The sequence below is a fragment of the Podarcis raffonei genome, chromosome 6 (assembly GCF_027172205.1).
Source record: "Podarcis raffonei isolate rPodRaf1 chromosome 6, rPodRaf1.pri, whole genome shotgun sequence".
In the NCBI taxonomy this organism is placed as follows: domain Eukaryota; kingdom Metazoa; phylum Chordata; class Lepidosauria; order Squamata; family Lacertidae; genus Podarcis; species Podarcis raffonei.
In genome coordinates this window covers 54,012,109-54,039,227 of record NC_070607.1, presented here as the reverse complement: position 1 = coordinate 54,039,227, position 27,119 = coordinate 54,012,109, and the positions used below count along the sequence as shown (strand labels likewise).

General features: G+C 42.7%; 1 protein-coding gene and 1 long non-coding RNA gene across 3 annotated transcripts in view; one reads left to right on the top strand and one right to left on the bottom strand.

The window, feature by feature from the left end:
* BAK1 (BCL2 antagonist/killer 1) overlaps positions 1-27,119 on the top strand; it is a 34,204-nt gene that overhangs the window by 3,381 nt on the left and 3,704 nt on the right. The window contains exons 1-4 of one of the 2 annotated variants that reach the window (XM_053392993.1): positions 12,258-13,021; positions 13,573-13,687; positions 26,303-26,438; positions 26,536-26,679. In XM_053392993.1, coding sequence (XP_053248968.1) covers positions 13,606-13,687; positions 26,303-26,438; positions 26,536-26,679 — 362 coding nt within the window. In that variant the 5' untranslated portion in view covers positions 12,258-13,021; positions 13,573-13,605. Of the gene's footprint in view, positions 1-12,257; positions 13,022-13,572; positions 13,688-26,302; positions 26,439-26,535; positions 26,680-27,119 lie in introns of those variants that run through there. The other variant, XM_053392994.1, reaches the window with a different exon arrangement.
* On the bottom strand, positions 24,903-26,121 carry LOC128416013 (uncharacterized). The gene is made up of 2 exons (XR_008331116.1): positions 25,916-26,121; positions 24,903-25,819 (listed from the first exon to the last, which is right to left on the bottom strand). It is a non-coding gene; the product is annotated as an uncharacterized LOC128416013 (long non-coding RNA).

Here is a 27,119-nt window from a genome sequence, read left to right as displayed (position 1 = left end):
TGGGAACTGTAGTTTATTGAAGGGGTAAACTGCAGTTCCCAGGATTCTTGTGTGGGGTAATGTGTTTTAAATGTATGGTATTTATGCAATCTTAATCTTCCCATGTGGTAACTGCAGTGTCCTCTAGGAGTTAGTGCACTGGTGGGATGGAGAGGATTGACATTCCTCAAATGTTCCTTAATGAACTTTGGTAAGTTACATTTGTTCCCTAAACTTCAGCATGTATCTCTCACAGTGTGTATAGATGCCAAGCCGGTCATTTTTGATGGAAAAATAACACATACAGTGGTACCTCGGGTTACATACGCTTCAGGTTACATACGCTTCAGGTTAAGAATGGACCTCTGGAACGAATTAAGTACTTAACCCGAGGTACCACTGTATTGTCATTTGATAGTGATCACGTCTGATGTTTTTTGTTTACCTTGTTATTTATAGTGAAATATTGGGAGGAATTTCCCAGGAACTCAATGGGGTTCACTTCTGAGTAGACCTATATAGGACTGAACCATTATAGACCTCATCTCTGCAGTTTCTGTTTTGATTTTGCAAGAATCTCAGTCACGTGTATTTGCATAAAACAGAGATGAGATCTCACAGTACTACAGTATATTATGGCAAAAACTTTCATGGGCTAGAAGATGTGAAAAAAATGTAAACAGTGAGATCAAATGGCAATGAAATGCAAACAGTACTATCTATGACAATTCCACTTCAGAGTAAATGTATGCCAAATAAGAGTAGTGATAATTCACATCAGCAGTAATAATGCAATCATTGATATTCATAGTGGGACAGAAAGCCCCAATCCCTATTAAAGCAAAATATAATAGAACAGAACTTCTCCATAACTTGTAGTCAGTTTCATGCCGGAGTCTCTCTTTGTTTAAAAACAGCAGCAAAATGCCCTGAGCAGTTGAAATACAGTGGTACCTTGGTTTACAAACTTAATCTGTTCCGGAGGTCCGTTCTTAAACCGAAACCATTCTTAGACCGAGGCATGCTTTACCTAATGAGGCCTCCCACCGCTGGTGCCCTTCCACTGTTGGGATTCCGTTTTTAGACTGGTGGCACTGTAGGTTAAACCACAGAGCCTAGGACTTGCCGATCAGAAGGTCGGCGGTTCGAATCCCCACAATGGGGTGAGCTCCCATTGCTTGGTCCCTGCTCCTGCCAACCTAGCAGTTCAAAAGCACGTCAAAGTATGGTTAGGGGTCCCTTTACCTTTACCTTTAAAGTTCTCAAACCAGGACACTATTTCCTGTTTTGCGGAGTTTGTAAACCGAATCGTTCTTAAACAGGACTGTTCTCAAACCGAGGTACCACTGTATTCTACTTCTTGCTGAATGTAAGATTTGTGCCAGGGTACTCTTATGTGTAGAGACTGGCCTATTTGTCCATGTAGAATGCAGAAGGGCGGGGATGACATTATAGCATATATCAAGTTGGAAGATGAGTGTGGTCAATGAATCCTTGATGTGTGCCTTTCATGTAACTTGCATTTAAGCTTTAATATAATTGTCACATGCTTTTTTTGCATTTCATTACCACTTGATCTCACTGTTTACTTTCTTCTTTGTATACCCAAGTACCTGCCAACTGAAGATAACAACTTTATGCATCTGATGAAGCAACAAGGCCTCGTTGTTATGTTTGGCTACAACAGACTGACATGTCTACCTCACTGGAAACTGTTACAATGAAACAATGCATTTTGCTATCAGGACTGGGTCAAGGGTGGGCAGGTTATTGCAAGGTTCTGAAATAGTTTATCGATTTATGAAAATATTTATATGCCAATGTATCATAAAAATATATCACAGCCATTTACAACAATATAGAAACAGAAAACCAAGCCCTAAAAAGTTAAAAACGAAAAGAAATTAAAAACAAACACCATTGTGAGGGATGTAGTCTTAATTGCCTGCATAGGCCTGGTGGAATAGAAAGATTTTCAGCAGGTGTTGACAAATTGGCACAGAAGGCGTCCACTGTTACATCACCTTCTAGGATGCCAGTGTAATGTTTCTTCATAACTCTGAAGTTGACATGTTTTAACAGTTTCCCAGCCCTCTTTTTAGTGGTGCATGGTTTTTCATAATTTAGTCAAAGGTAAGAGCACCTAGCAGAAGTGGCCATGAAAATCAGTGAGAAGGTTCATGTTCTCTTCTATGTGTATCTCTACATATCACTGTACAGTGGTGCCTCGCAAGACGAAATTAATCTGTTCCACGAGTCTCTTCATCTTGCGGTTTTTTCGTCTTGCGAAGCACGGCTATTAGCGGCTTAGCAGCTGTTAGCAGCTTAGCGGCTATTAACGGCTTAGCAGCTATTAACGGCTTAGCGGCTTTAAGAAAAAGGAAACAAACTCGCAAGAACTCGCAAGACGTTTCATCTTGCGAAGCAAGCCCATAGGGAAATTCGTCTTGCGGAACGACTCAAAAAACGGAAAACTCTTTCGTCTTGCGCGTTTTTCGTCTTGCGAGGCATTCGTCTTGCGAGGTACCACTGTAATTGAAATACATTATCATTACTAAATGTATTACTTGGCGTTCACCAGCAGGCTTCAGGGCAGATTGCAGCAATCTAAAATTCAGTATTGAAAGCAGTTGAAGCAAGTCACAGGAATACAGTAGGATGATTTCCCAAAACACATATCTCTGGTATCAAAGGCCAGGGCAAAGAGGTACATCTTTAGCATAGCATCAAAGCTGTATAATGAAGGTGCTAGAAGGGGTCAGCAACTGTTTTCAGCTGTGGGCTGGTCCAGCATCCCTCACAGACCGGACTATATTTTGGGGGGGGAAACACGAACGAATTCCTATGCCCCACAAATAACCCAGAGATCATTTTAAATAAAAGCACACATTCTACTCATGTAAAAACACGCTGATTCCCGGACCGTCTGCGGGCCGGATTGAGAAGGCAATTGGGCCACATCTGGCCCTAGGTTGCCTACCCCTGTGCTAATGCAGCTCTTTGGGCAGGAATTCCACAACCTATGAGCTCCCACAGAGAATGCCCTCTTTCAGCTTCTGAGGGTGGTGGAACTGCCAAGAGGAGTCCTGCTGATCTTAACACCCAAGAGGGTCCGTAGGGAAGGAGGTGGTCTTTGGGATATTGTGACATGACCTTATTGACGTCGTGTCATCTGTGTGCATGGTGTATGAAGACAATTTTCTGTCCCAAGGGGTTCATCCAAGGCGGGTGAAATAACAGAGAAAGGAAATGGAAGTGAAGGCAGGGCTAAAGGGGTGAAAGCTGTGCACCCCTTTCAAGACTCTGTGAATGTAAATGTCCTCTGTGTACAGCCACCAAGACTTGTAGCCCTAGGTAAACCAAGCTCACTCAGAAGTAAGCTCTGCTGAATTGAATAGGGTCTGTTCCCTAGTCCTGCAGTCTCTCATGGCCAACCTCCTAGGGGCCACATAGCAGTGATGGGCAGGGCTGGAGCAAGAGGTGTGATTCTTGCCCTCATACAGTAGACCGTTCAACAAGTAGCGTAAGTCCAATCACAGAACGGCAACCCCGTGCCGCCACAATGGCAAGGGTAGCACACTAGAGAATATGAAAAAGTTTTTCAAAGCTGTTTTTCAAAGATTGAACTGGATGAGATGTTCTTCAATAGGTCTTGAGTTGGCCTGTGAATACTTTCTTTATCCTGAGCAAACCGTTTTGTATGACTGGTTTTTCAGACTGATGAAGCGTGTAGCGAAACCTGTAATATATCTGGAGAACAGGTCTCCTTTTGCCCACTTGCGTTATTCTCACCAGGGTGGTGGCTTTGATTTGCCTTCTTGTGGTTGATCCATGCATACAGCTTTGTGTTTCCAACTCAAGACTTGTTGAAAGGTTCATTTATCCAGTCTGTATAACATTTATCGCACATGTAACATGATAAGATACACTTGTACATTTATCCACTCCATGTTTACAGTATCTCCGGGCTTTGTTTTGCACATGGCACCTTAGTATGCTTGTTGCTTGGATGGTTACAAGTCTATCTCTAGTCTAGCTATTATTCTAGTAAATTTGGTTTTACACTTATAAGCCAGTTTGTGGTGGTGTTGTTTTGTTGCATGTCAACACTACAGACTAAAAGCCCTAACAGAGCAGAGGGGAAGGACCATGAGATGTGTTCCTCCTGCAGATGAACACACAAGAAAAGGAGACAGATCAAAAAGTACAGTAAACCCAATGCCCCCATGGTGGCGTAACTTTTGACTGCACAGCAGTTCCCAGCATGAGCCACCACTTTGCAAAACTAGACTGTCTGATGTGCCACTTTCCCAAACTCACGTTTTGTTAGGTTTGCGGTGATCTGATAATGCATATGGCAAGCAGTTCAACATGGTACAAGTTGGGACCCACCACGCAGTCACATTTAACCTTTCCCTTGAAGAGATAATTTTCTGGTTATCTGCCTTACTACATTTCATCCACGAGAAATATTGCTCCTTTATAAAGGACTGTTTGGGATCGACATTCAGTCCCTTCCATGCAATAAATCATTTTATGTGTGTAGCCAAGACTTGGGACATTCCAAACACACACTTAACTTCTGAGATTGTCTGGCTAGCTGTATGGCCTGAGAAAACTGGAATTCTTTTTTTTAAAAGCAGCATTCAATTTGAGTTCCAAGCTCTTTTGAGAATCCTATTTGACTTGCTTGTCTTCTCCATATAATTTCCTTGCAATTTGTAGCAAACCATTGATAGAACCTGTGATATACTATGATAAAGTAGAGGAAGGGGGCAGGATAATACAGAGGCGTAACCAGGATTTTTGTTGGGGTAACAGGCCTTTTGTTGGGGGGGGCAGAACCTCAGTTCGCTATGTATTTTTATTGATTGGGGGTGGCCCAATGGCCTGCTTGCTTGTTTTAAGGAAGCATATATGCGTTTCTTAGAAAAGGATTACCCACCAGAGGTGATTTGTAATTCTCTGCAAACACAGACCCCACAGACTGAACTTATGCTTGCAGGAAATGAATTTGAATGTGGCTAACTTGAGGTATTGATGGGATGTCTCAGTGGCTATCTCTTGTCAGGTCAGTAACCTGACAATTGTGAGCCTTCTGCATATTGGAAAAATGAATCACCCTGAGCTGCTGGAACTCACATCTGCTCTGGGTTATTATCAACATCACATAGCAGCTTCATATATTACCACTATTATGCTATTGTCATGCATGTTGCTTCTCAGAGCACAGAAGGTTAGGTCCCTGCCCTGAGGAGCTTACAAGCTAAATTTTAACACAGATGAAATAACAGAGGACTGGAAGAGAAGTGTGGGCAAGGGTAAACAGAGAAGCAATATACAGCTTTTTTCAGTTGCGTATGCTTAGGCTTTGCGCCTCATTTTAAAACAGCTGTACAGGTTACCGGTTTATTTCCAGGTCCAATTTAAGGTGCTAACGCTGATTGATCTGTGTTATATTATTTTAGAGATCTATTCTCTTTAAAAAAAAATACTGGTTATTACAAGGTTTGTTAGATTCCAAATGTGCTCCAAATTTGCTTCTTGTTTCCATATTGCTTTTTTTTTTAATGGATCACTTATGTAAGAGCTTACATATTTTGACAAAAGAAAATTTTGCCTAAGGGGTTTGGATGCGGAAGGAAGAGTTTGCAAAGTCGTGCCCCTGTATGTGTGTGTATGTGTAATAAATACATACTGTGGGAAATGGAAACATAGATAGGGCAAAGGTCTGTTTTATAGTTGGGACCGAGTAGGCAGAGTGCCTACATGGCACGCACTTTCTGATAAGATCAGAATGTTTGCAATCTCCTGGCATTGCTGCTGCATCCACATCCATTCTGCCAGCTTCTAGTTTCTGGCAATTGACTCTTTTGATTTCCTCTGTGGAAACAAATATCACTGGTGTTCCCTAGATTAACCCGTTCCCAGCTGGTTAACATTAGAACTTGTGCTGTCTGAGTGCTTGAGTCCAGTTTGATTGTGGGTTCTTGATCATATGTAATGTGTTCTTTGGATTGTTTTAATTTGATACCAGCTGCCCAGAGTGTGGCTTTATGAGGGAGGGGCAGAATATAAAACATTTTAAATGAATATACATAAAATGAGGATGCCCTCAGTCCTCTATTTGCTCTTATGACTGGCCGCCTTCTGATTCCATACATATAGTTACAACCTTGTGGTCCATTTTAATTAATCTAAAATAACTATGAGGTCTTGCTTTCCAACACACAGTCGCTGAGACATGTTAGAATTCTGGAAAGAGTGGGAAAATCCCACTACTTCCCATTGCCTAGCCCTCCTCACTGCGTTTGACAGCATGTTAAATCCATGCAAAGTGATCTGAAGTATTATGCAAATAAGGGTCTTATCTTAATTACACAAACCTGAAGAGTTCTTGGTGGGAACATTTTCTCTCCCTATTATTTTCATTTCTGTGTGCCCCTTATTTTATGTCCGTGAATATGTTCCTGAGTCCTTGAAATGTGATATACAGGTGCTTATTATAATTAGCATTATTCAAAATGATTTACAGAGGGGGCAGGGCCCTGTCCTTGTATACTGTCTAAAGTACAGTGCATGGTGATGACGTTAGGCAAATAATCATCAGTCATAATTGAGCAGGCAACAGTTATGAGTTTACTAATAAAGAAAATCTGTGTATGACCAGTTCCTGTACCAGAAAAGATTTAGTCAGCTGATGAGAGCTAATTCAGCAGCACAGAATACTGTATTTGGCATATGCAAGATTCATTTGCTAACAAAAATTGCAACACCAAGTTAAAACTTGGATTAACTTCCAGTGATTAAGATTCTGATTAACAGCACAAGTTATAACTAGAATAGTGATGGATGTATTTTAACTACCAGTGTTTTGGAGTGCCAGGGGAAGGGAAGACACAAGTTACAGAAAATCTGTAGCACAAAACTCATGTAGAGGGTATTATTCCTTTTGGTCCCCCCCCCCCTCTATATTTCACTCTTAAGGTCCCAGGACGGATTACAACATTTTTTACTATATTAAATATTAAAGGCATTTTAAAAATGCTGAAATGGTCAAAACATTAATACGAAAATTCCACGGACATGTTTTCACATGTTGCATGTTTTTGTGTGTGTATTTTTTAGGAAGATCAAACAGTACATGTTACGTCTGTCAAAGGAGGTGTTATGCAACATGTAGAATGATTCATTGCAGACACTATTCCTTGAACACTGTTGTGACACAGCTGTAGAAGTATTAGGAGGGCAACAAAGATAATCAGGGGTCTGGAAACCAAGTCTTATGAGGAATGGCTGAGGCAGTTAGGTATGTTTAGCCTGCAAAAGAGGAGGCAGAGGAGATATAATGGCCGCTTTCAAATATCCAAAGGGCTGTCACATGGAGGATGGAGCAAGCTTGCTTTCTCCTGCTCCAGAAAGTAGGACTCAAATCAATGGCTTCAACTTAAAAGGAAGGCGATTCTGACTAAATGCCAGGAAGAACTTTCTGACTGTAAGAACTGATAGAAAGTGGAACTGTCTCCCTAGGGAGGTTATGAACTGTCTCCTTCATTGGAGTTATTTAAGCAGAGGTTGGCTGGCCATCTGTCGTGGATACTTTAGTTGAGATTCCTGCACTGCGGGGGGCAGGTTGGACTAGATGAACCTCAGGATCATCTACCTTATGAGGTAGCCTTTCTGATAACATCCCTCACTGGAATGAAATCTGAAAATACAAACATACCCCAGGTGTTTCATTGAAATTGTAAGTCTTTAAATGGAAAATATTGATGGTTTTCAATAGCTTCTCAGCCTTTTGCCTAACATCAAGTGTGAAAATCACTGCGTTTCATTTAGTCATAATGCTACAGTAACATAATGTATATTACCCTGAATTGACATTTTTAGCATTAATAATGTGCATTATTTGCATTATTAAGCATGTTGGGAGTCAGAGGTGGGTCTGAACCAGTTGGAGCCCACTGTCGTATTTGCCGCTGCATGATTTCTGTTCTCATCCTGAAGCAAAGTTCTTAACCCGAGGTACTATTTCTGGGTTAGCAGAGTCTGTAACCTGAAGCGTATGTAACCTGAGGTACCACTGTAGTTTCTGATGTATGCTGAAAACAGACCTGTTTGCTCCAGCCTTTGACACCTGAATTATGTATTTTCAGGACCTGTCCTTCTCCTGTGACTGTTAGTAGTTTTGACTTTTAAAAACTAATTTTTAAAAAATACTTTATCATGTCCTAGGACCTGCTGGTGAAGGGCAGGTGGGAATAATAATAACAAAAACAACAAACCTTTCAGAAGTCCGTTATGTCTTTTGCACGTTGCTGCAGCAGGAGTTTGGTGTGCCATCATTTAATCACATCCAAGTCCATGCTGATTACTCTCCATTTTCCTCTACAGGCTGTTTGCTTGGTGATTCGTTTTACAGCTTCTTGTGTTTTAAAATCAAGCTAAGAGGTCTATAATCCACCAGGTTGTTCTCTTTCCAGTTTAAAACATATTTGCACAGAGATCCTGTCAGAATGAAAGTAACGGAGTTAGATTGTTGAGTGAAAATAAGGTATCACCACTCTATTCTTTGACCTGCTTCTTTCATTACCTCAAGTGTTTCCCCATCTCTCTCTTAATCATCTGATTTATTTATTTAAGCTGTGGGAATGGGTGAAAGAGGAAGAGAGAGATTTTCCAGGAAATAGCCACTCAGCAATTCCTTGTTCATTTTTCTCTGTTGTTCCAATAGGGAAAGCTGAAGCTCTCTGTTGGACTTCAGCTCCCATCAGCCCCAGCCAGAGTGACCAGTAGTCAGGGGTGACAGGAGTTGTAGGCCAGCAATGCTTGGAGGGTTACCGCTTCTCCACCCCTTCATTAAAAACTTAATGACAAGGAAATTCAGTGGGCGGCCAAAAAGTTTTTGCATGGAGTTGCAATCATAGGGAAATCTGTACATCTCTTTTAATTTCTCCCTGCTGCCGAGCTCTTAAAGACACAGCAGTCTTAATTCCATCATAGCCAAACACTGATTCTGCGCTTCGGTATTATTTATTAGAAGCAGAATTGTTGTTGTTTAGTCGTTTAGTCGTGTCCAACTCTTCGTGACCCCATGGGCCAGAGCACGCCAGGCACTCCTGTCTTCCACTGCCTCCCACAGTTTGGTCAGACTCATGTTTGTAGCTTCGAGAACACTGTCCAGCCATCTCGTCCTCTGTCGTCCCCTTCTCCTTGTGCCCTCCATCTTTCCCAACATCAGGGTCTTTTCCAGCGAGTCTTCTCTTCTCATGAGGTGAATTAGTACTTGAATTAGAAGCAGAATTAGTACTTTCCAATTGCATGAAATTCAACAGGTCATTTCTCCTCTCCTCTGTTGATTTCTGCCTGCCATCCATGAAAACTCTGCCAGAAAGAGAAGGTAGCAGCCTCATGTACCAGGCAGATGTAGCATGACCTTTCAGCACAAACACATTTTGCAATAGTTTTGCCCACAGTGCCTATCACTGGAAAAAATGCTCATGCTTCTGGCAATCTGAACATTAACTCTTCTTATACAAGAGATCATTCCCCTTATTTTATGGCTCCCACCACCACTACTGACCATTGTGAGCTTCTCAAAACATACAATGGAGTTCACTCTTTCCCCTTTATCATGTAGATAGGCACAATTAGCCATTAAGTGTGTTTCCCCATCCCCACCCACAAAGTGGGTTTTAGTACTGCTGCTTTGATGCCTCCACAAGAAAGATGATTCACTGTGGAGCTACTTGATCCCAGACTTAGGCTGGTCAAAGGTTGATCTCAGTATGTCAAACCAAACTGAAGACAACTAGACATTAATGAACATCACCACTTTCATTTGGTTTACTGCTGCTTCACACAAACTGACATTTCCTATGTAGAAGTTTCATATTCATCACGTGTCTATTTTGCTGCCCGTGCGCATGGCAAGATTCAGTTGTCAACTGTAGCATTCAAACAAGATGGACACAGTTTCCTCAACCAAAATGGCTTCCATGAGGGGAGCACATCTCATGAGAAGTGGACCTATTTACAGCAAACTGTTGCATGTTCCCCAGTCCTAGTTCACACTAAACCAGCAACAATGAACCTTTGGCCCTCCTGATGTTGTTGAACTACAACTCCCATCACCCCTGCCCATTGGTCATGCTTACTGGGCAGATGGCAATTGGACTCGAGCAAAATCTGGAGGGTTACATTTTTCCTCACTCCTGCTCCAGCCTTTATGTCTTTAAAAGCAATCTGAGCCGCAAATGTCAGCAGCTGACAATGTTTCTGTCCAGTGCCTTGAAGGGCTGCCCTTGCTGAGTCATATGTATTAAATTTATGTAAAATTAGCAGGGAGTCTGCAGTTTGTTTGTTTTCTGGCAACCATAAAATGCCTTGCCAAGAGTAGGCGGCTACAGTTTAACCATAGTATTCATTAGAGAGGTTTACTCTTGGTAACTGAGGAATGGAATGGCCTCTTTAATGCTAAATATGATGCAGAAATGTGGGTCCTTTGCCTTTCATTGATATTGACAACTATCTATGTGCTAAGGTTCTTGCTGCATAGGAGCTAATGGAAGAAATTCTCATACCTTCCCCCTGCAACATGAGCTGCTGTATTTGAGGTCCTGAAAGCTCCTGGATATGGCAATATTTCTCTGTTTTGCTCCCAAGCGGGTTAGATTTCTCCTTTTCTGAATTTGGCTCACTGATGCTCTTTGGGTCCCCACAATGAACTTATTTTGAGTCAGACAAAATGAACTCATTTTGAAGATGCTGTTTGCGTTCCAAAAATGAACTTACCTACTTTGAGTCAGACAAAACGAACTCATTTTGAGGATTTGGGCACCATCATCAATGAGCCAGCCATCTGAGAAGCATTAGTTATGAGATATGGTCTGCTTCTATTTCTGCTGCAGGTAACTGAATTTTGAAATTATCCCTGAGTGCAATTTCAAGCGTTTTAGAGGATTTATTCAGGACACTAGCATCACAGAAAGGAATAGGCTGTCTTCAGTGTCATTTTGCATTCTGATGTATTCAAAGGATAGTCTTAGAGCTAAACATGTAACATTGCATTAGCTGATGCATTTTCCTTACATATCTTGGGGGTGGACTTTTTGCATACGCATATATAGTCTCATATACAGTTACCTTGGAGTACACCCAGGCATTGAAATCAGTGGGATTTACTTCTGGCTATATATGTATGAGATTGTGCTGTAAATTAGCAAAAGAGGTGGGAGGTGGCTACACTCCCTTTATAAATGCAGCACTTGTCAAGCTCCTTAGTACTGCTTGTTTTCCCACTATGAATACTTCTGGTCTTAAATATTTTTTACTTCTCCTTGAAGCATATGCATATAGTATTCGGTGTACACACTATTGGTTTCTGCATTGTTGGTTCCCATTTCCCTGGGTTCTTTCTATCTGGACACTCAGACAATGGAAGCTGTTCCACACACATTGATACTTGTGGATAGCAAAGAAACAGTGGCTTTTCTGCTTTGAACTGGGGGTGTGAGAGTAGAAGGTTTTCAAAATGTTGGTGAAAATGCACGGGTTTGTCTGTGACCCCTTCATGATAAGGGGACACATGTCTTGGGTTTTTATTTCATCTAAAGTACCGTATTTTTCCGTGTATAAGACTAGGTTCCCCCCTAAAAAATAATGTCAAAAATTAGGGGGCATCTTATACACAGATACATCTCCCCCCATTTTCTTAAATTTGAGACACCAAAAACAGGGGGCATCTTATAAATGGAAAAATACGGTATATGTGTAAAGCATGTTGTACTATCAAACTAATGATGACAATTAGCTATGTTGGTTGTTATGTACGCTTTCCTTGGTACTACACCATCCTAGGGACACAGGTGGCGCTGTGGTCTAAACCACTGAGCCTCTTGGGCTTGCCAATCAGAAGGTTGGTAGTTCGAATCCCCACAACGGAGTGAGCTCCCGTTGCTCTGTCCCAGCTCCTGCCAACCTAGCAGTTCAAAAGCATGCCAGTGCAAGTAGATAAATAGGTACTGCTGTGGCAAGAAGGTAAACGGCGCTTCCTTGCGCTCTGGATTCCATTACGGTGTTCCGTTGTGCCAGAAGCGGTTTAGTCATGCTGGCCACATGACCTGGAAAGCTGCCTGTGGACAAATGCCAGCTCCCTCAGCCTGAAAGTGAGATGAGCGCCGCAACCCCATAGTCGCCTGGGGTCGACTGGGGTCCTTTACCTTTACTACACCATCCTGTACTGATTTTTTTTTAAGGTAATATAATGCAATTTTGAATAGCGGGCATGAAATAACTTTCAGCCACTTCTGGTTTGCTCAAATGGCTTCAAATCCTTGTTTGGTTAAAATGGCATTGACTTAAATGAGACTATGGGCATGATGAGCAAGGCATGGATTTCAGCAGCATTCTCCAGTAGCTCTGGTATTACTTGACTGGAATCCTGCATCCGATACTTCAGCTCCTGGAGTTGAGGATACTGAGGTTCCTGATTGTTTTCAAGTCACTGAAGAATACCAGTGTGGCTGAAATGCATTTGACAGTTTGAAATTTTAATCTGCAATCATAGAATTGTAGAGCTGGAAGGGATCCCAAGGATCATCTAGTCCAACCCCATGGAATGAAGGAATATACAGCTGTCCCTTATGAGAATCGAACCTGCAACCTTGATGTTATCAGCACCACGCCCTAACCAACTGAGCTATCTAGATATGATATTTGTGGACTTTATGATAGTTTTCTCTGCATGAATGCTTGTTCCAAAATGTTGGCAGTTAGCCATCTGTTTTTAAATTCATATATTGCAACTGTAGTTTTTGGCTTCATTACATCCATTTAGATCTTCTGCTAAAGCATATTTTCTTCATGCTATTTCAACATAGAACTATTTTGTTGTTCTCCTTTGGACACCTGCATTAAAACGAAATCCTGCTTCCCTGCATTTTTAAATTGCAGGTGTCCATAGGAATCTTGGGTTCCTGATCTGCTTTTCAAAAGCCTTGTTGAGGCACACTTTGAGTGCCTGTCTCAGAATTTATGAATAGTAAGTGGAAGATCTAATAGCTTACTTGAAGGCAAACAGCTATGATTGAAATAAGCCCAACATCCTCAATCTATTTGCTATTGTCCCAGCAAATTCTCCCATCAGCAGCCAGGTGTTTAGCAATTAGAGTTGAATCTTATAAAGATGCTATTTCTGGCATGTGTAAAATCATCCTGAGTGTATATGAAATGTTTTACAAGTACGTTAGTGGGACCTCAAGTTTTAATTGACGACAGACTTTCTGCTGATAAGGGAGTATTGCCAGACAGTTAAGGTTAAGGAACAAGGCTTGGATAGTGACACACACAGAGAGAGAATGTTTTCTAAGGAGTGGGAGAGGAGACTCGCAGGACTGAGGGGAGTTGGAGGTGAGTAAGAAAAGCAGAGAGTCAAATTACTGAGAGGTGGAGCTAAAAGGCTCTTCAGGGAAGAGGAAGCTACTGCAATCACACAGTGAGTCACATTACCCAAGGATTCTTTCTAGCATCCAGGTCCAAACTTTTGACTCTCAACACTAACAAATCGGTTTCTCTGACCCTGAATTTTTGCAGGTTAACACTGTTCTCCCAAAGCTCCCCTCCAGCATGGCTTCGAGGAGGAATAGCAGTGACCCAGCAAACAGGAGGAGGACAGAGAGACGCAGATCATCCCTGGAAGTTTCCTCAGGTAAGAGATGTGACTATCTAGATCTTTTGCTTTGATTACTGTAAAAGGATGAGTGGAACTCTGTCCTCAACCATTGCTTTCCTTTGCTGATCTTAAGATCTGTCTTGACCTTATAAGAACATAAAACCAGTCTTGCTGGATCAGCCCAAAGCGTCATCTGAAGTCCAGCTTTCTGCTTCCCACAACAGCCAATCAGATGCCTCTGGAAAGCCAAAAAGCAGTACATGAAATGAGAGCCCTCTCCTACTGTTGTTCCCCAGCAACTGGTTACCTCTCATCATGAAAGGTAGCTTAGTTTATGGCCATCCTGACTAGCTTTCCTTAGATTTGTCTAATTCGATTTCAAAGCCACCTAAGATGTTGGCCACCAGCACGTCTTGTGCCAGCAAAGTCTATACAGTGGTACCTCAGGTTACAAACACTTTGAGTTACAGACTCCGCTAACCCAGAAGTAGTACCTCGGGTTAAGAACTTTACCTCAGGATAAGAACAGAAATCATGTGGCGGCAGCGGGAGGCCCCATTAGCTAAAGTGGTACCTCAGGTTAAGAACGGTTTCAGGTTAAGAACGGACCTCCGGAACTAATTAAGTTCGTAACCAGAGATACCACTGTACTTTAGCTCTGCTCTGTACTTCTGGTTTTTGTCTGTCTTGAATAATTCAGCTTCATTGGATGTCTCCAGATTCTAATATTATGGGGGATAAAAGATTTTATTTCCCTTTGGTATGTGTGTGGAGTTCACAGGCAACCTTTCTTTAGATACATACAAGAGAGGCCTGTTTCGGTTTAACTATGTAACAACAGTGCACAGGAAACCAGTGATTTATAACAATTATCTAAATACTTAACGCTACACTCAAGTCAGTATGCAACTGTTTATTTATGACATTTGTATGCCATCCCGTAACATATAGTTAAGTAAACAAAACTGATATGCAAAGTAAAACATAAGGCTATTAAAAATAAAAATAATCCTAGCATTAAGTACAACAAAACAGAACTTACTGCAGATTTTAAAAACAGAGGGCTAGATTCCCTACATTATTTGAATGGACTGGGTGAAGGTGTGTAATACAGGCATGGGAATATGTGGTCCTCTGGATGTTTCTGGACTACAACTCCCATCACCTCTGACCAGTAGCTATGCTGGTAGTAACAGATGGGAGTTGGAGTCCGACTATGTCTAGAGGGCCACAGGTTCCCCATCCCTGATTCAGTACATTCAGTGGAAGGTGTAGGCTGTGGCTGTCATCTATTTCCTCTCCAAAATTTCCAATGTGCTTGTTATAAAGGAATCAGTGCAATATAATTAAAAGTGACAAGACTGAACTTAATTCAAAATGCTGAATGTGTTTTGAGCAGTCTTTCGTAGTGGCCGTTCTAAAAATCATTACAGAGTCACTGTGTTGGGAAATAATCATAATTAAATAAAACGAGAGAGAGAGAGAGAGATTAAAAAATGGAAAGTACATAACTGAAAAAGTGTCCGTCCCCCCCTGTTCATGATGTAAATTTTATCATTGCTTGTTTGTTTACTACATTTATATACTAACTTTTCCTCCAAGAAGTTCAAAGTGGTGGTGTACACGGTTCTCCCTTCCCTATTTTGTTCTCACAACAACCCTCTTAGGTTAGGCTAAGAGACAGCGACTGGTCCAAAATTACCCAGTTCCTAGTCCAATACTCACTATTACACCAGGACAATTAACCCACACAATTAAGACTGGGAGATAATCCTTATCTCCTCATTCAGAAGTGTGATCCTTCTCTGCAACATCAGTCTTTTCCTTAGAATAATTTCGAGAGCGGTAATTGTGGTATTGTACAATTTTGTTCACAGCATATGAAGGTAGCCTGGTAGACTCATTAAAAAAGAAAGCCAAACTGTTACAAAATAGTGAGTAAGCATCTCCTACCTTCTCCCACATTTTGTCCATAGACTGCAATGTAAATACAGATTCTGTTGTTCAACATCAGCCAGCTTCTCTCCCCTACCCTTTAAAATGTTGTTTATGGTCTCTGTCCTGATTAAGAGTGCTGGAGAACCTGAAAGCTTGCTCACTACTTGGTAATATTTGGGTTGGCCCAGGAAAGTTACTGCTTCCTATGAATTTGGGAAACTAGTGCACAGGAGCTTGCTCAGTCTTGTCTACTCTGACTGGAAGGTTCTTCCCAGGATTTCAGGGTGGAGATGCTGGGAATGAACCCGGTGCCTTCTGTGTGCAAAGCGGATCCTCTGTCACTGAGCTACGGCCCTTTCCTATGTTTACTTAGAAGTAAGCACCACTGCATTGAGTGGGGCTTACTGCCTAGTAAATGTGTCAAAGATAGGGGTCAACAGCACATTGTTTCATCATCCCATAGTTATCCTGCAGTCAATTGGAAGCCACAGAACCCGCGTCGGACGTTCAGGTTCCAAAGAACGTTCGCAAACCAAGAAAACTCACTTCCAGGTTTGTGGCATTCCGGGAGCCAAAACATTTGACTCGCAAGGCATTCGGGATCCAAGGTACGACTGTATTTGAGTTGGGCACACTCCTGATGAGCAAAATACTTTACACAGGATCAGCGCTTGGAAGGTGTGTATGTGGAACCTCCCAAAGCTGTGGGGCAGGCAGGGGAAGGAAAGTTCAATTGCAAAGACTTTCCTCAGTGGTGAGCCTTCATGCACATTTTAACCTGTTCTACTTGTGGACTTGCAAATGAGTCGTTGTAGCTTTGTCAATAGTATCCTATGTACAATTCTATGTTGCTTTGCTTTGGCTTTTTTATCTTTTTAGACAGGATTACATTGTATAATTTGTATCACAGCAGTATCCACACTTTATTTTGTCTGCCCTGGATCTTCCAACATTCAGCATTGTTGAATGTCCCCGAGTTCTAATATTGTAAGAGAGTTTGTGACAGATTTCGTATAGTGGAAGTTAGAGAGAATGAAAGAAACAATCAGGTGGAAGCCAGGCAATTATTTCCTTGGATGGGGCTCCTGCTTCCCACTAGCAGTTCAGATGTCAATACTTCTTTGCAAGACAGTTGGCACATCTAATTAAAAATGAAAGCTGGCTTGTGTTAAGCTCAGTGGTTTGTTTTTCTACAAGTTGCATCGTGGCTGAGTTCAACAGTTTACTCCTAGGCAACTGTGCATAAGCCAAATTGCAGCGTGCTAACCACTTCACCACCCTTGACAGGCTCTCATTTCTATGGCTCTTGCATTATATACTGCTGCTCTTTGGGGTGTGTTTGTGTACGGACTATTAGCTGCAAATTCCTCTTTTAGTGAGTGCAAAATGCCATTTCTTCTTGTGTCTCAACACTGGAGTGAGCTTTAATTGTGTGCAATGTGGGTCTAGAGAAAGATGTAGCCTCAGGACAGGTACTTTGCTTCCCGATCCAGAGTTTATAGAGTGATGCTGTTATGACTGACTGCTCGAATTGCATCATATCTTCTAATGTGTTGTGGTGATGCAGGAGGAGTGGTCCTCAGTGTGGGAACGGCTATAATTATATAGTGAGAACGGCCTCCATGTCATACATGTGCCATGTTCAGGGCTGGTATGAAGTCACACAATTGACCGGGGCATGGCTAAGAATTGTGAACTAGAAGAAATGTAATGATGCACTTTGAATTTTGTATTTGAGATTATGTTTGTAAGCAGTCTAGAGGTTCCAGTGGAGGCAGTGCACAAATCCAATTTGTAGAAATAAAAAGTACCCTACAAAAGCACAAGTTATTTGTACCTTTTAAAAATAAAATAAAACAGAATATGCAGATTTGATGCATGTTTTAAAAAGCATTCTATATCAATATATCAAAAGCGTAAACCAGATGGACAAATACACAAGTTGACCTTAATGCTCCTGCTTATTAAGGTTGCTAACTTACTCGAGTAATGTTTAGAGGTGCAAAATGCATTTTAATCATGACACTATTTCCCTGTGCCGCCCATGTTCTCCCCATGACTCTGCCCCATTTCAGCCCTTTCATGGGTATATCTGTCACGGCAGTAGCATGTCTGAAGTTCTGTTGGCATGATGGTGGTGGTGCTCTGCCGAATCCTGTAGCTCGACCTTTCCCATCCTGGTGCCCACTAGATATTCTGGACTATCCCTCCCATCAGCCTCAGCCAGCATGGCCAATAGCTGGCATGCTGAAAGCAGCAAAATTTGGTGGGCACCAGGTTGGAAAAGGCTGTTTGTTACAGTGTATGGAACTTCAGTACAGGATTGTGCTCTGAAAGAGTGCAGTCTAACAGGAAAACAGCAACATTGCATAACAAGTGTGCTCATGGGCTGCTCTCATTCATTTCAACATAGCATGTGAGCAGGAAAGCATCCTGAGGCATTGTGCCTTTCTATTTAAATCTTATTTTAAACAAAATGAAAATGGAGCAGCAAAACAGGAAAAGTTCGTGATGATTTGAAAATAGAAATACTTTCCGTTTCAAAGGTTTTGCTAACTTCGCATAATAGGTTGCCCCAAACCTTTTATATTTTGACCACGTCCTGTTTAGAAAGCTGGTGTTTACAAAGCAAGATTTCTGCCTTCTTGTGTGAACCAGGCATGATTTCATCTACTCAGCCAAGCCCAAAGCACATTTGGTCGCTTCTGGTCACTCGAAGGCTGCCACCTCTTCCTTGAAATCCTTTGTTCCTAGGCGTTTTTCAGGTTATGTCCTCTGATGTTTGCTTTCCCCGTGTATGAAATTTGTTGTTGTTCGGTGCTCAGTTGACTCATCAGTGTTAGTGAGTCAACAGTTACAATTCAGCTAGATTTGTGCAACGGGAAACAGCCTGGTTTCAACTGAAATACACCAGTAGATTAAATGAAAAAGCTTCTAGCAGATGCATGGAGCAGAAGAAGAGAGTGTATTTCTTAACATAAACTCAGCTCCTAACTCCTTACAGGAATGTTATTGTGTATAGCAAAAAAAAGAGAGAGGTGTTTCAGGCATCTACAAAGCACACCTGTGTTTTCTCTCCTCTTTATCTACCATTCATAGCAGGGGTGATGAACCTTTTTGAACTGCTTGGCCAGATCTTTATCTCTCCCTTCTTGGCAAGCTAACTTTATCTGACATCATATTGATGTCAGGTGATTGACAGGTGGGTGATCCCACCCACCCGTCGAAGTTGGCACTTTGGGAGGAAGGTATTCCATCAGCTGATGCAGAGGCAGAAAGGGGAGTTCAGTCCTGCTTTCTGTAGCCGTGACTCTGCCTGACATCACACGGTGGGTGTGGTTTGCAGGAAATGTGGTGGGCCACGTTTGGCCAGCGGAACAGAGGTTTCCCATCCTTGATGCATAAGAGTTGCATCCTTCTTCTTCTTTGGCAATCACTCATAGCCGAATAAGATTGTTTTCCATAAACACAGTTTTAACAGTGGGTCTGTGACTGTGGAGGCCAGTTCTGGATCCCCACATCCTTCCACAGTGGGGACATAGGTTTCCATGCGGGAGTTGATCACGGTGAGGGTTTGCCAAACATGCCTTCCTCTTAGCACATTTCTCTCTTTCATCCTGAGTTTGAGCGTCTTCAAAGCCCATTACACCTTTTGTAAAGGCTGTTCTCCAATTGGAGCGCTTACAGGCCAGTGTTTCCCAGTTGTCGGTGTTTATACTACTTTTTTTAAGATTTACCTTGAGAGAGTCTTTAAACCTCTTTTGTTGACCACCAGCTCCATGTTGGAGTTGTGTAACATTTGTAAGCAGCTTAATGTGTGGTTCAGCCTTACCTTGAGAGCAGTGTGTGCACCAGCCCCATCAGCTGCCCGGAATATGCGGAGCTGGGCTGGAAACCACTGCTCACTTAAGGTGAGAGATCAACTCCTTTGTAGGTATACCTTTTGCAACAGTTAAATTTTGGTGTGTGGTTCACATCCCACAATGTAATAGCTTGTCATCCTTTGTATAAACAGATCTCTCTCTGGGAACCTTAAAGGTTATCAGAGTTTTGTTTTGATTTTTAAGTGACTCTAGTATTGGCAAGGTTTGGCATCCCTAGAGAGCTTGGCTTGAAAAGGGGCATTATCAGGAACACCTGCAAGATAACTTTGCAGATAAGTTCTTCCTCTGGATTTTGCTTCACATAGGATATTGGGTGTTGCTAGAATCTCTCTTCTCTATAGCAAATATTCAGTAGCTGGCCCCTGTGAGCAGCTGCAGAGTTCAGGAGATTGAAATAGCAGTTCACGGGGAGCAGAATTTTTATCAGGATTGTGGCAAGGGGTGAAAGGGTTAAACTCTGTGGTCCGAGTGCTTCTTGCTCCCACACATACCCCTGAACTCAGCTGCTGCTTTCCTTTTGAAAAGTGTGCTTTCATCTGGCTGTGTTTGCCATGATGTACTGGATGCTTCTTGTTCCAGAAGAGGATAGAGATACAGGAATCCTTTTTTTTAAAAAAAAGAAGAACAATATTTGAAGACATGAGTGTTTTTCATTCTCGTTGTTTGCAACTTGTGGGTGGTTAGAATGTTTGCAACCAAATTGTACCCTGAGATGAGTCAGCTGTATGGTTTCATTTTCACAAGACCCCACCCAGGACTGGTCTGGTGCAAGGCTTTTATTGTTTGATTTATTGACAATGCCCGTTTCTGCTTTCAAATGCAGTTTTAACGTTTGTATAAACAGATGTCTCTCTTAGGACGCCATGGTATCACTATTCCTTAAAAGGGACCCTGCCATTTTAAGTGTTGGCATTGCCCTCTGCAAGGATCAGCATTGCCTTATCTAGTCTGGCCTGGTGAGCTGCTTGACACCCATCATGGTTTGCCAGCCATGGGCAATCTTACCTTGTTCACATCAGGGCTGGGCAATATATCAATACATCATCCAAAACCATTTTCAAGTTCATGTCATATTTTTGACCTTGCAATATATTGTAAATCATGATTTGTGTGTACTACACAAAAATCACAGTGGGGAAAACCGTGGAGCCAGCCATTGCCTCTACATAGCTCCATCCTTATTTCAGACATTGTGATTTATCAGTACAGTGGTACCTCTGGTTGTGAACGGGATCCGTTCCGGAGGCCCATTCACAACATGAAAGGAACGCAACCTGCAGCGGCGCGTCTGCGCACTCGCGGGTTGCGATTCACCACTTCTGTGCATGCGCGTGACGTCATTTTGCACACATGCACGAGCGGCGAAACCCGGAAGCAACCCTTTCCGCTGGATGCAACCTGAAAAAACGTAACATGAAGCAAACATAACATGAGGTATGACTATATCACAAAGTTTAGCTGGTGATATATCATGTTGTTGAAAACCAGATGTCGCCCAGCCCTAATTCACATAGATATTCTGGTGCCTTGGGTCATCAACAGCATGGAAAGTGCAGAGCAGGATAGACTATGGCTGCCTTCTCATGTTACTGTAAACCATAAACTGTGGCATACCATAAAGGAATAAATTTCACTCAACTTCCCTCGTCCCCATTAATGTTGGAATGAATCAAGCCACAATCCTTGGCTTAGCATTAAGTTGAAAATGGGTCTTGCTTTGTTTCATTCCCCACAAACCACTGTTGGTAAGCCAAGAGCAAACCTGGGCCACAGATCATTGTTAACCACAGTTCTTAGTTCCAGTATAATGCTAAGCCAGGGATCAGGGGTTGTTTCCTCACAATGCTAGCGGCAAGGAATAAATTGGATACATTGCATACACAGTAAGTCATGGTTTGTGGCTTATTATGATGGGCAAACACGGCTAATATCTTACTGAATGGACAGTTGCTTAGATGTTCACTTTAAACTGCCTAACCTACTGAACGTACTCTTTGATGAAGCATCTTCCACCCCACCCTGCTCCCTCCATCTCATGAAAGAGTTAGACCCTAAAAAGGCCAGGGGGAGGGGGAAAGGGCTCTTTCAATGAAAGTTATGCTTAAGAATTCCATGGCACTTTGCATCTTCATACTATAATGTAGTTATTGATTAACTGATGCAAATGACTGTTTAACTTCTTGGAAACTTGAACATGGTTTGCAGATAACAGTTCGGGAAATGTAGCATCCAGTCACATGAAATTTCAGTTTCTACTTCATAGCCGCTTCCCTGAAGTTTGGAGATTTGGTGGTAAAAAATATACTTCTCACTCCTTGTTACAAATGACCAGGTTTCCTTTTGTGGTAGCATGTACACCTCTGTAAAGTTTCCAAGTGGTAAATATAATCATTTGCAGCTTGTTGTGGTCATGTTTTAAGTTGTGCCGGGGAAAGATTTGATAACACTGCATACAGCAAGGAGTTAACTTTTCACCTGATTTGCAGCCTAATATAAACTTCCACTTGGCCACGCTGGAGCCAACAGACCAAAGTGTTCAGCAATGTGTGCAAGATTTCAGGAGCACTGTATAGTTTTACCTCCATTTAATAGATGGCGGATTTAGAAGGGCAATCTGTGCAGGAAACTTGCTTCTGGACCCAAATGGCTCTTGCCCCATCAGAGGGTCATGAGGGGAAGGCAAAGGAAGGCACAGCTCTTCTGTATTAAGAAGTCTTTTAGCAAGATCCGAGGCATGCTTACTAGGAAGTAAGTCCCATATTCACCAAAGCTTACTCCCAAGGAAACATGGCTAGGATTGCTGCCTTCGATGTGCATGGGCTAAGTGGCCTATGATGTTCACAAACTTCAGTAAGGATGCTACATTTTTATGGTGCCCTTCCTGTGATGTCCTCAAGATGGAGCACATGGTCCCCTCTCCCCACATCCTCACAACAACCTTGTGAGGTAGGTGAGGCTGAGAGTGGCTGGCATAAGGTCATCTAGTCAACTTCATGGTTGAGCTGAGATTTCAACTGGGGTTTCCTCAGGTTAGTGCTGTATCTACTGTGCCAGGCATGTCCAACTCCCAAGAGTGGGAGTGATCTACTCCCACTATAAAAAAAAATGGCAGTGATCTACCCATTGGATTAACCAAAGTTGTTGATCTTTGGGGGGGGGGCTTCACAAAAGTCACGGGTCAGCAAGGTTTACCTCGCCTAGGCCGGATCACGCCTGGGCCGCAATTTCCGGTGTCTGAGCATGCACAGATGCAATTTCTGGCACTGTGGAAGTGAGTCCCCGCACTGCGCCGGTTTAGCGCAGTGCGCGGGGACTTGCTGAGTGGGCGGCTTGGTTCAGGGGCAGTTTGTGGACCAGTTAAACGACCCCCGTGGGCCGCTTGTGGCCCATGGGTGTTAGGTTGCCTACCCCTGACCTAAGTTGTTGAGTTTTTTAATTTTTTAAAGAAAATTGTGAGATTGATAAGTATCACGCAATTGACCAGGATCGTGATCGACCAGTTGGACATGCCTGTACTGTGCTACATGCTGGTTCTAACTTCATGGTGGAATACCTATCCTACTGTTGGAACTGATCTTTAAAAATGTATTCACAAAGTACAAAATAGTGGTTTGTTGTTGCTTATTTATATTTTGCTTTGGGACCCAAAGATCCCTGCGTATTAATACTACCTAGTATAGAATATACTAGAAGGCAGCCCTGTTTAGGGAAGTTTTTAATATTTAATGCTGTATTGTTTTTAACACTTGATTGGGAGCCGCCCAGAGTGGCTGGGGAAACTCAGTCAGATGGGCGGGGTATAAATAACAAATTATTATTAATTATTATTATTATTATTATAGGTTCAATAAATCAATCATCAAGGCTACAGAAGGGAGAAAAGTTGCTAATATATAATATTTGGTGGTTGATTGGCCTAAGACCATCTCACTCAACCCAGTCACCGTCTTTAACCTTGGCTTTCAGCCCTGTATTCCCTATCCCTCTCTCAGGACATCAGGCAAGCAAACAGAGCCAACGGTGTCCCCTCCCCCGTTCACCACAGCCCAGGCACAAAGAGGGTAGCTCCCTGCCCTTGCCCCAGTGTAAAAGGAAATGCTTGCTCTTGCTGAAAGATGGGATGGAACCTTTTTCCTTTCGGAACTTCCTAGTTAAAGCTGGGAATGCTAATGTGACTAGTCTAAAAGCTGTCCATTTGACTAAATGAACAGAAGTGTGCACACTCGTGTTTTCCGATACGGAAAGTCAAACTGAGTGGAGATGGTAAAATCCTTGCTGAGCAGACTCTGCACTTGACTGTACTTGTCCAAAATCCATGGAATGTGCCTTGTCTAATCTCGCTGGTTGTGTCTGCAGTCTGGGTGCATAGCCTAATCTAATCATTTGGCAGTAGACCCAGATCTCCATTGAACATCTGGGGGGGGGGGAATAGCTGGCAGAAGACAGAATTTCCAGCAGTGGGGAAGGGTTAAGCATCTCTCCCTGCCTTCCCACTTCGCTTCACTCCCCTGCCAGATGTTTGTGCCCCACAAGCTGGGATTCCATGGCTCCTGCTTGCCTGCTACTAGGAGCTGGAGGGTGAGGGTGAGCGCAGGGGAAAGAATTGACTCCTTCCTCCCACCCCCACCTTCTCTCTGTCAAATTGTGGTTTTCCTTTCCCTTCTACTTTGAGGCATCAGAGGCCTGCATTAAACCCTGATTTCCGGTAAGACATGTCCCTAGCGCCTTTCACAGGATTTTTGCAGCTTTAAAGAAAGCCCAATGCTGAGATGAGAATTGAGTAAAGACAGAGCTTTCCAGACTCGCCTCTCTGCTGAATGTCTAGCTTGGGCTCTGATACACAGCAAAGAGGGAGCTGTCTCAGGGATCTTCCTATAAATGTTGATGGACTCACAACTCACATCAAACTCAGCCAGCATGGCCAATGGGCAGGGTTGATGGGAGTTGTAGTTCACCAACACCTGAATTGCTACAGGTTCATTCCTTATAGAGCTTCATGGATGCGCCATCAGTAAATTGGCGTTCTCCATGTTTCTATTACAGTGGTACCTCTGGTTACGTACTTAATTCATTCCAGAGGTCCGTTCTTAACCTGAAACTGTTCTTAACCTAAAGCACCACTTTAGCTAATGGGACCTGCCGTGCCGCCGCCGCCACGCGATTTCTGTTCCTCAAGCAAAGTTCTTAACCCGAGGTAATATTTCTGGGTTAGCAGAGTCTGTAACCTGTAGCGTGTGTAACCTGAAGCGTATGTAACCCGAGGTACCACTGTACTTAGTTGTTCAGTCCTCAGCCACTGCGTTTTCAGCTTTGACCCTCTTCACAACTGTGACAATTCAGGCAGTAGACCTTAGAAAGGTTGGATTTTTCCAAGTCTGTTCAGCCACACCTAGCTTTGAGATGGAGTGTCAGAGAACAGTTAGTCTTCCTTATTTTTTTTAAAAAACCACAACAGTATCTTCCCCACCTCCTTGCTCCATTTGTATCTGTAGACAGAATTCCAGAATGCCACACCTTGTCGGTTTCCCGTCTTTCCTTGTTACCTGTAACAAAAACAGAAGTGAATCTCTGCCAGGGGTGAATCTACATTGAGTCAAGCGGTGCTTAGCTGGAAACAGCCCAGTTCCATGAAACCGAAAGAGATTAGAGTAATGAAATCCAAGTGCAAATTTGCTAAACAGATTCAAGTCTGAGATTCGGGATTCCTCAAAACGGATGTGAGTCAACCGCTGCCATTGTTCTCCAGTGAAATTTTGCTTTGGTATATGTGCAACAGTTAAGGGTGGCCCTGTGCCAGAAGACAAGACTCCTGCACCTTTAAGTAGTTATGCACAGGAAGAAAATTCAGCAGGTGCAGCTGATCAGGAATCTGATTCCTCAAAGTAGTTCACCTTGGGGCCAACTAGATGCAACTTAGTGTGCAAGTTTTTTGTTATATAAATAAGCAGCCACAAGGAAGCCTGAGCACCTTGGACCCTTGGGGTTAAACAGTGTTGCTGTTGTTCTAAACCTATTTCTCTTCCTACCAGCACTGCAAAAATCACTTCTCCAAACCTGCTATTTGCATTCCAAGGGAAATTCCCATTGGGGCAATTGAATGGCATGTCTAGTTCAGTCCTTCACAGAATGGACAAACATGAAGACTAGGATATTACAACCCAGATGAAGCAATTATTAAATTGCAGAAATATTTTTTTTAAAAGGACCTCAAATACTGTTTATTAAAGTCATTAAAAGCACAAGAGAACAGGATGGGCTTGGGCTGGTACCTAAAAGATAGAAAATGAAGTGCTGATGAATTTTGGGGAAGGAGCTTGGGTGGATGCTACCACAGAAAAGGCCCTGTCTCCCACTGCTACTGCAGGAGGCAGTGGAAGACAGGAGTGCCTGGCGTGCTCTGGTCAATGGGGTCACGAAGAGTCGGACACGACTAAACAACAACAACCCACTGCTACTTGCCTAGCCTTCAAAGGGGGAAACCCAGAGAAGGGTCTCAAAAGCAGATCTCAGTTGATGGCCAGGTTCATGTGGAATAAGGCAGTTGAGTTCAGCTCCCATATATAGCAAGGATGGGGACTCCATGACCCTCCAGACATTGTTGGACTCCGTCTTCCATCAGCTCCAGCCAGTGTGGCCAGTGGTCAGGTATGATGGGAGCTGTAGGAGGGCCACAGGCTCTCTAACTTTGCCCTAATAAATGCAATCCGATCAGAGTAAATATGCAGAAGACCAGACTGCATTTCCTGGGAGCTGGAGCATCTGGAATGCCACATGTTGTGCTCTAGATGGAGGTGCCTGTTTTCTTATCCTCCTTGTTTCCCTTTTGCAGAAGACCAGGTGGCACAGCAGACAGAAGAGGTCTTCCAGAGCTATGTTTTCTATCGATACCAACAGGAGCAGGAGCAGACTGGGCAGGAAGTGCCCATAGATCCAGAAATAGCTGTGATGCAGCCGGAGCATGACAAGTAAGAGCACATATTTGAAACCTATACCCAAAATGCAAGCCACATGCCAGTCTGCCTCCACAGGCATGTCTAACATGGTCATTCATCTCTTGGGCAGCATCAACAACCAAGTGGGCAGGCGCCTGGCCACCATAGGGGATGACATCAATGCACGGTATGACAGCGAGTTCTCTGAGATGCTGAAGTCACTGAAGCCCTCCAGGGACAATGCCTATGAGTACTTCGTCAAAATAGCCTCCAGGTAGGTCACCCAGCCTCTACTTTTCCCTCCCCAAAAAGTGAGAGGCTGGCTCAGTTTTCTGATATGAAGAGCTCTCAGATGTTGCTCTGTTAGGTTCCCTCATAAGAAGAGGGAGCATATTGAGACAAATTTTGGGCTTGTTGCTTTAATGTAGTTTGCTTTGATTTTATTGATGTTGTTTTGGTTTTAATTGAGATTATTTCTTTTTAAAAAATATATTTAGTTAAATAAAAACATATACATCAGTAACCTACAACAATAAAGAAATAAAGGACAACAATATAACCGAACAACAATTAAACATACACAAGACGTATAGAGAGAGATGTGGGTCATTGCATTCACATTCTCTGGAAAAAGAATAATGATAATGACGACAAAAATTGGTGTTGGAGGACAGCAACTTTAAAAACGTACTTGTTTCATTTATAAATATCAGG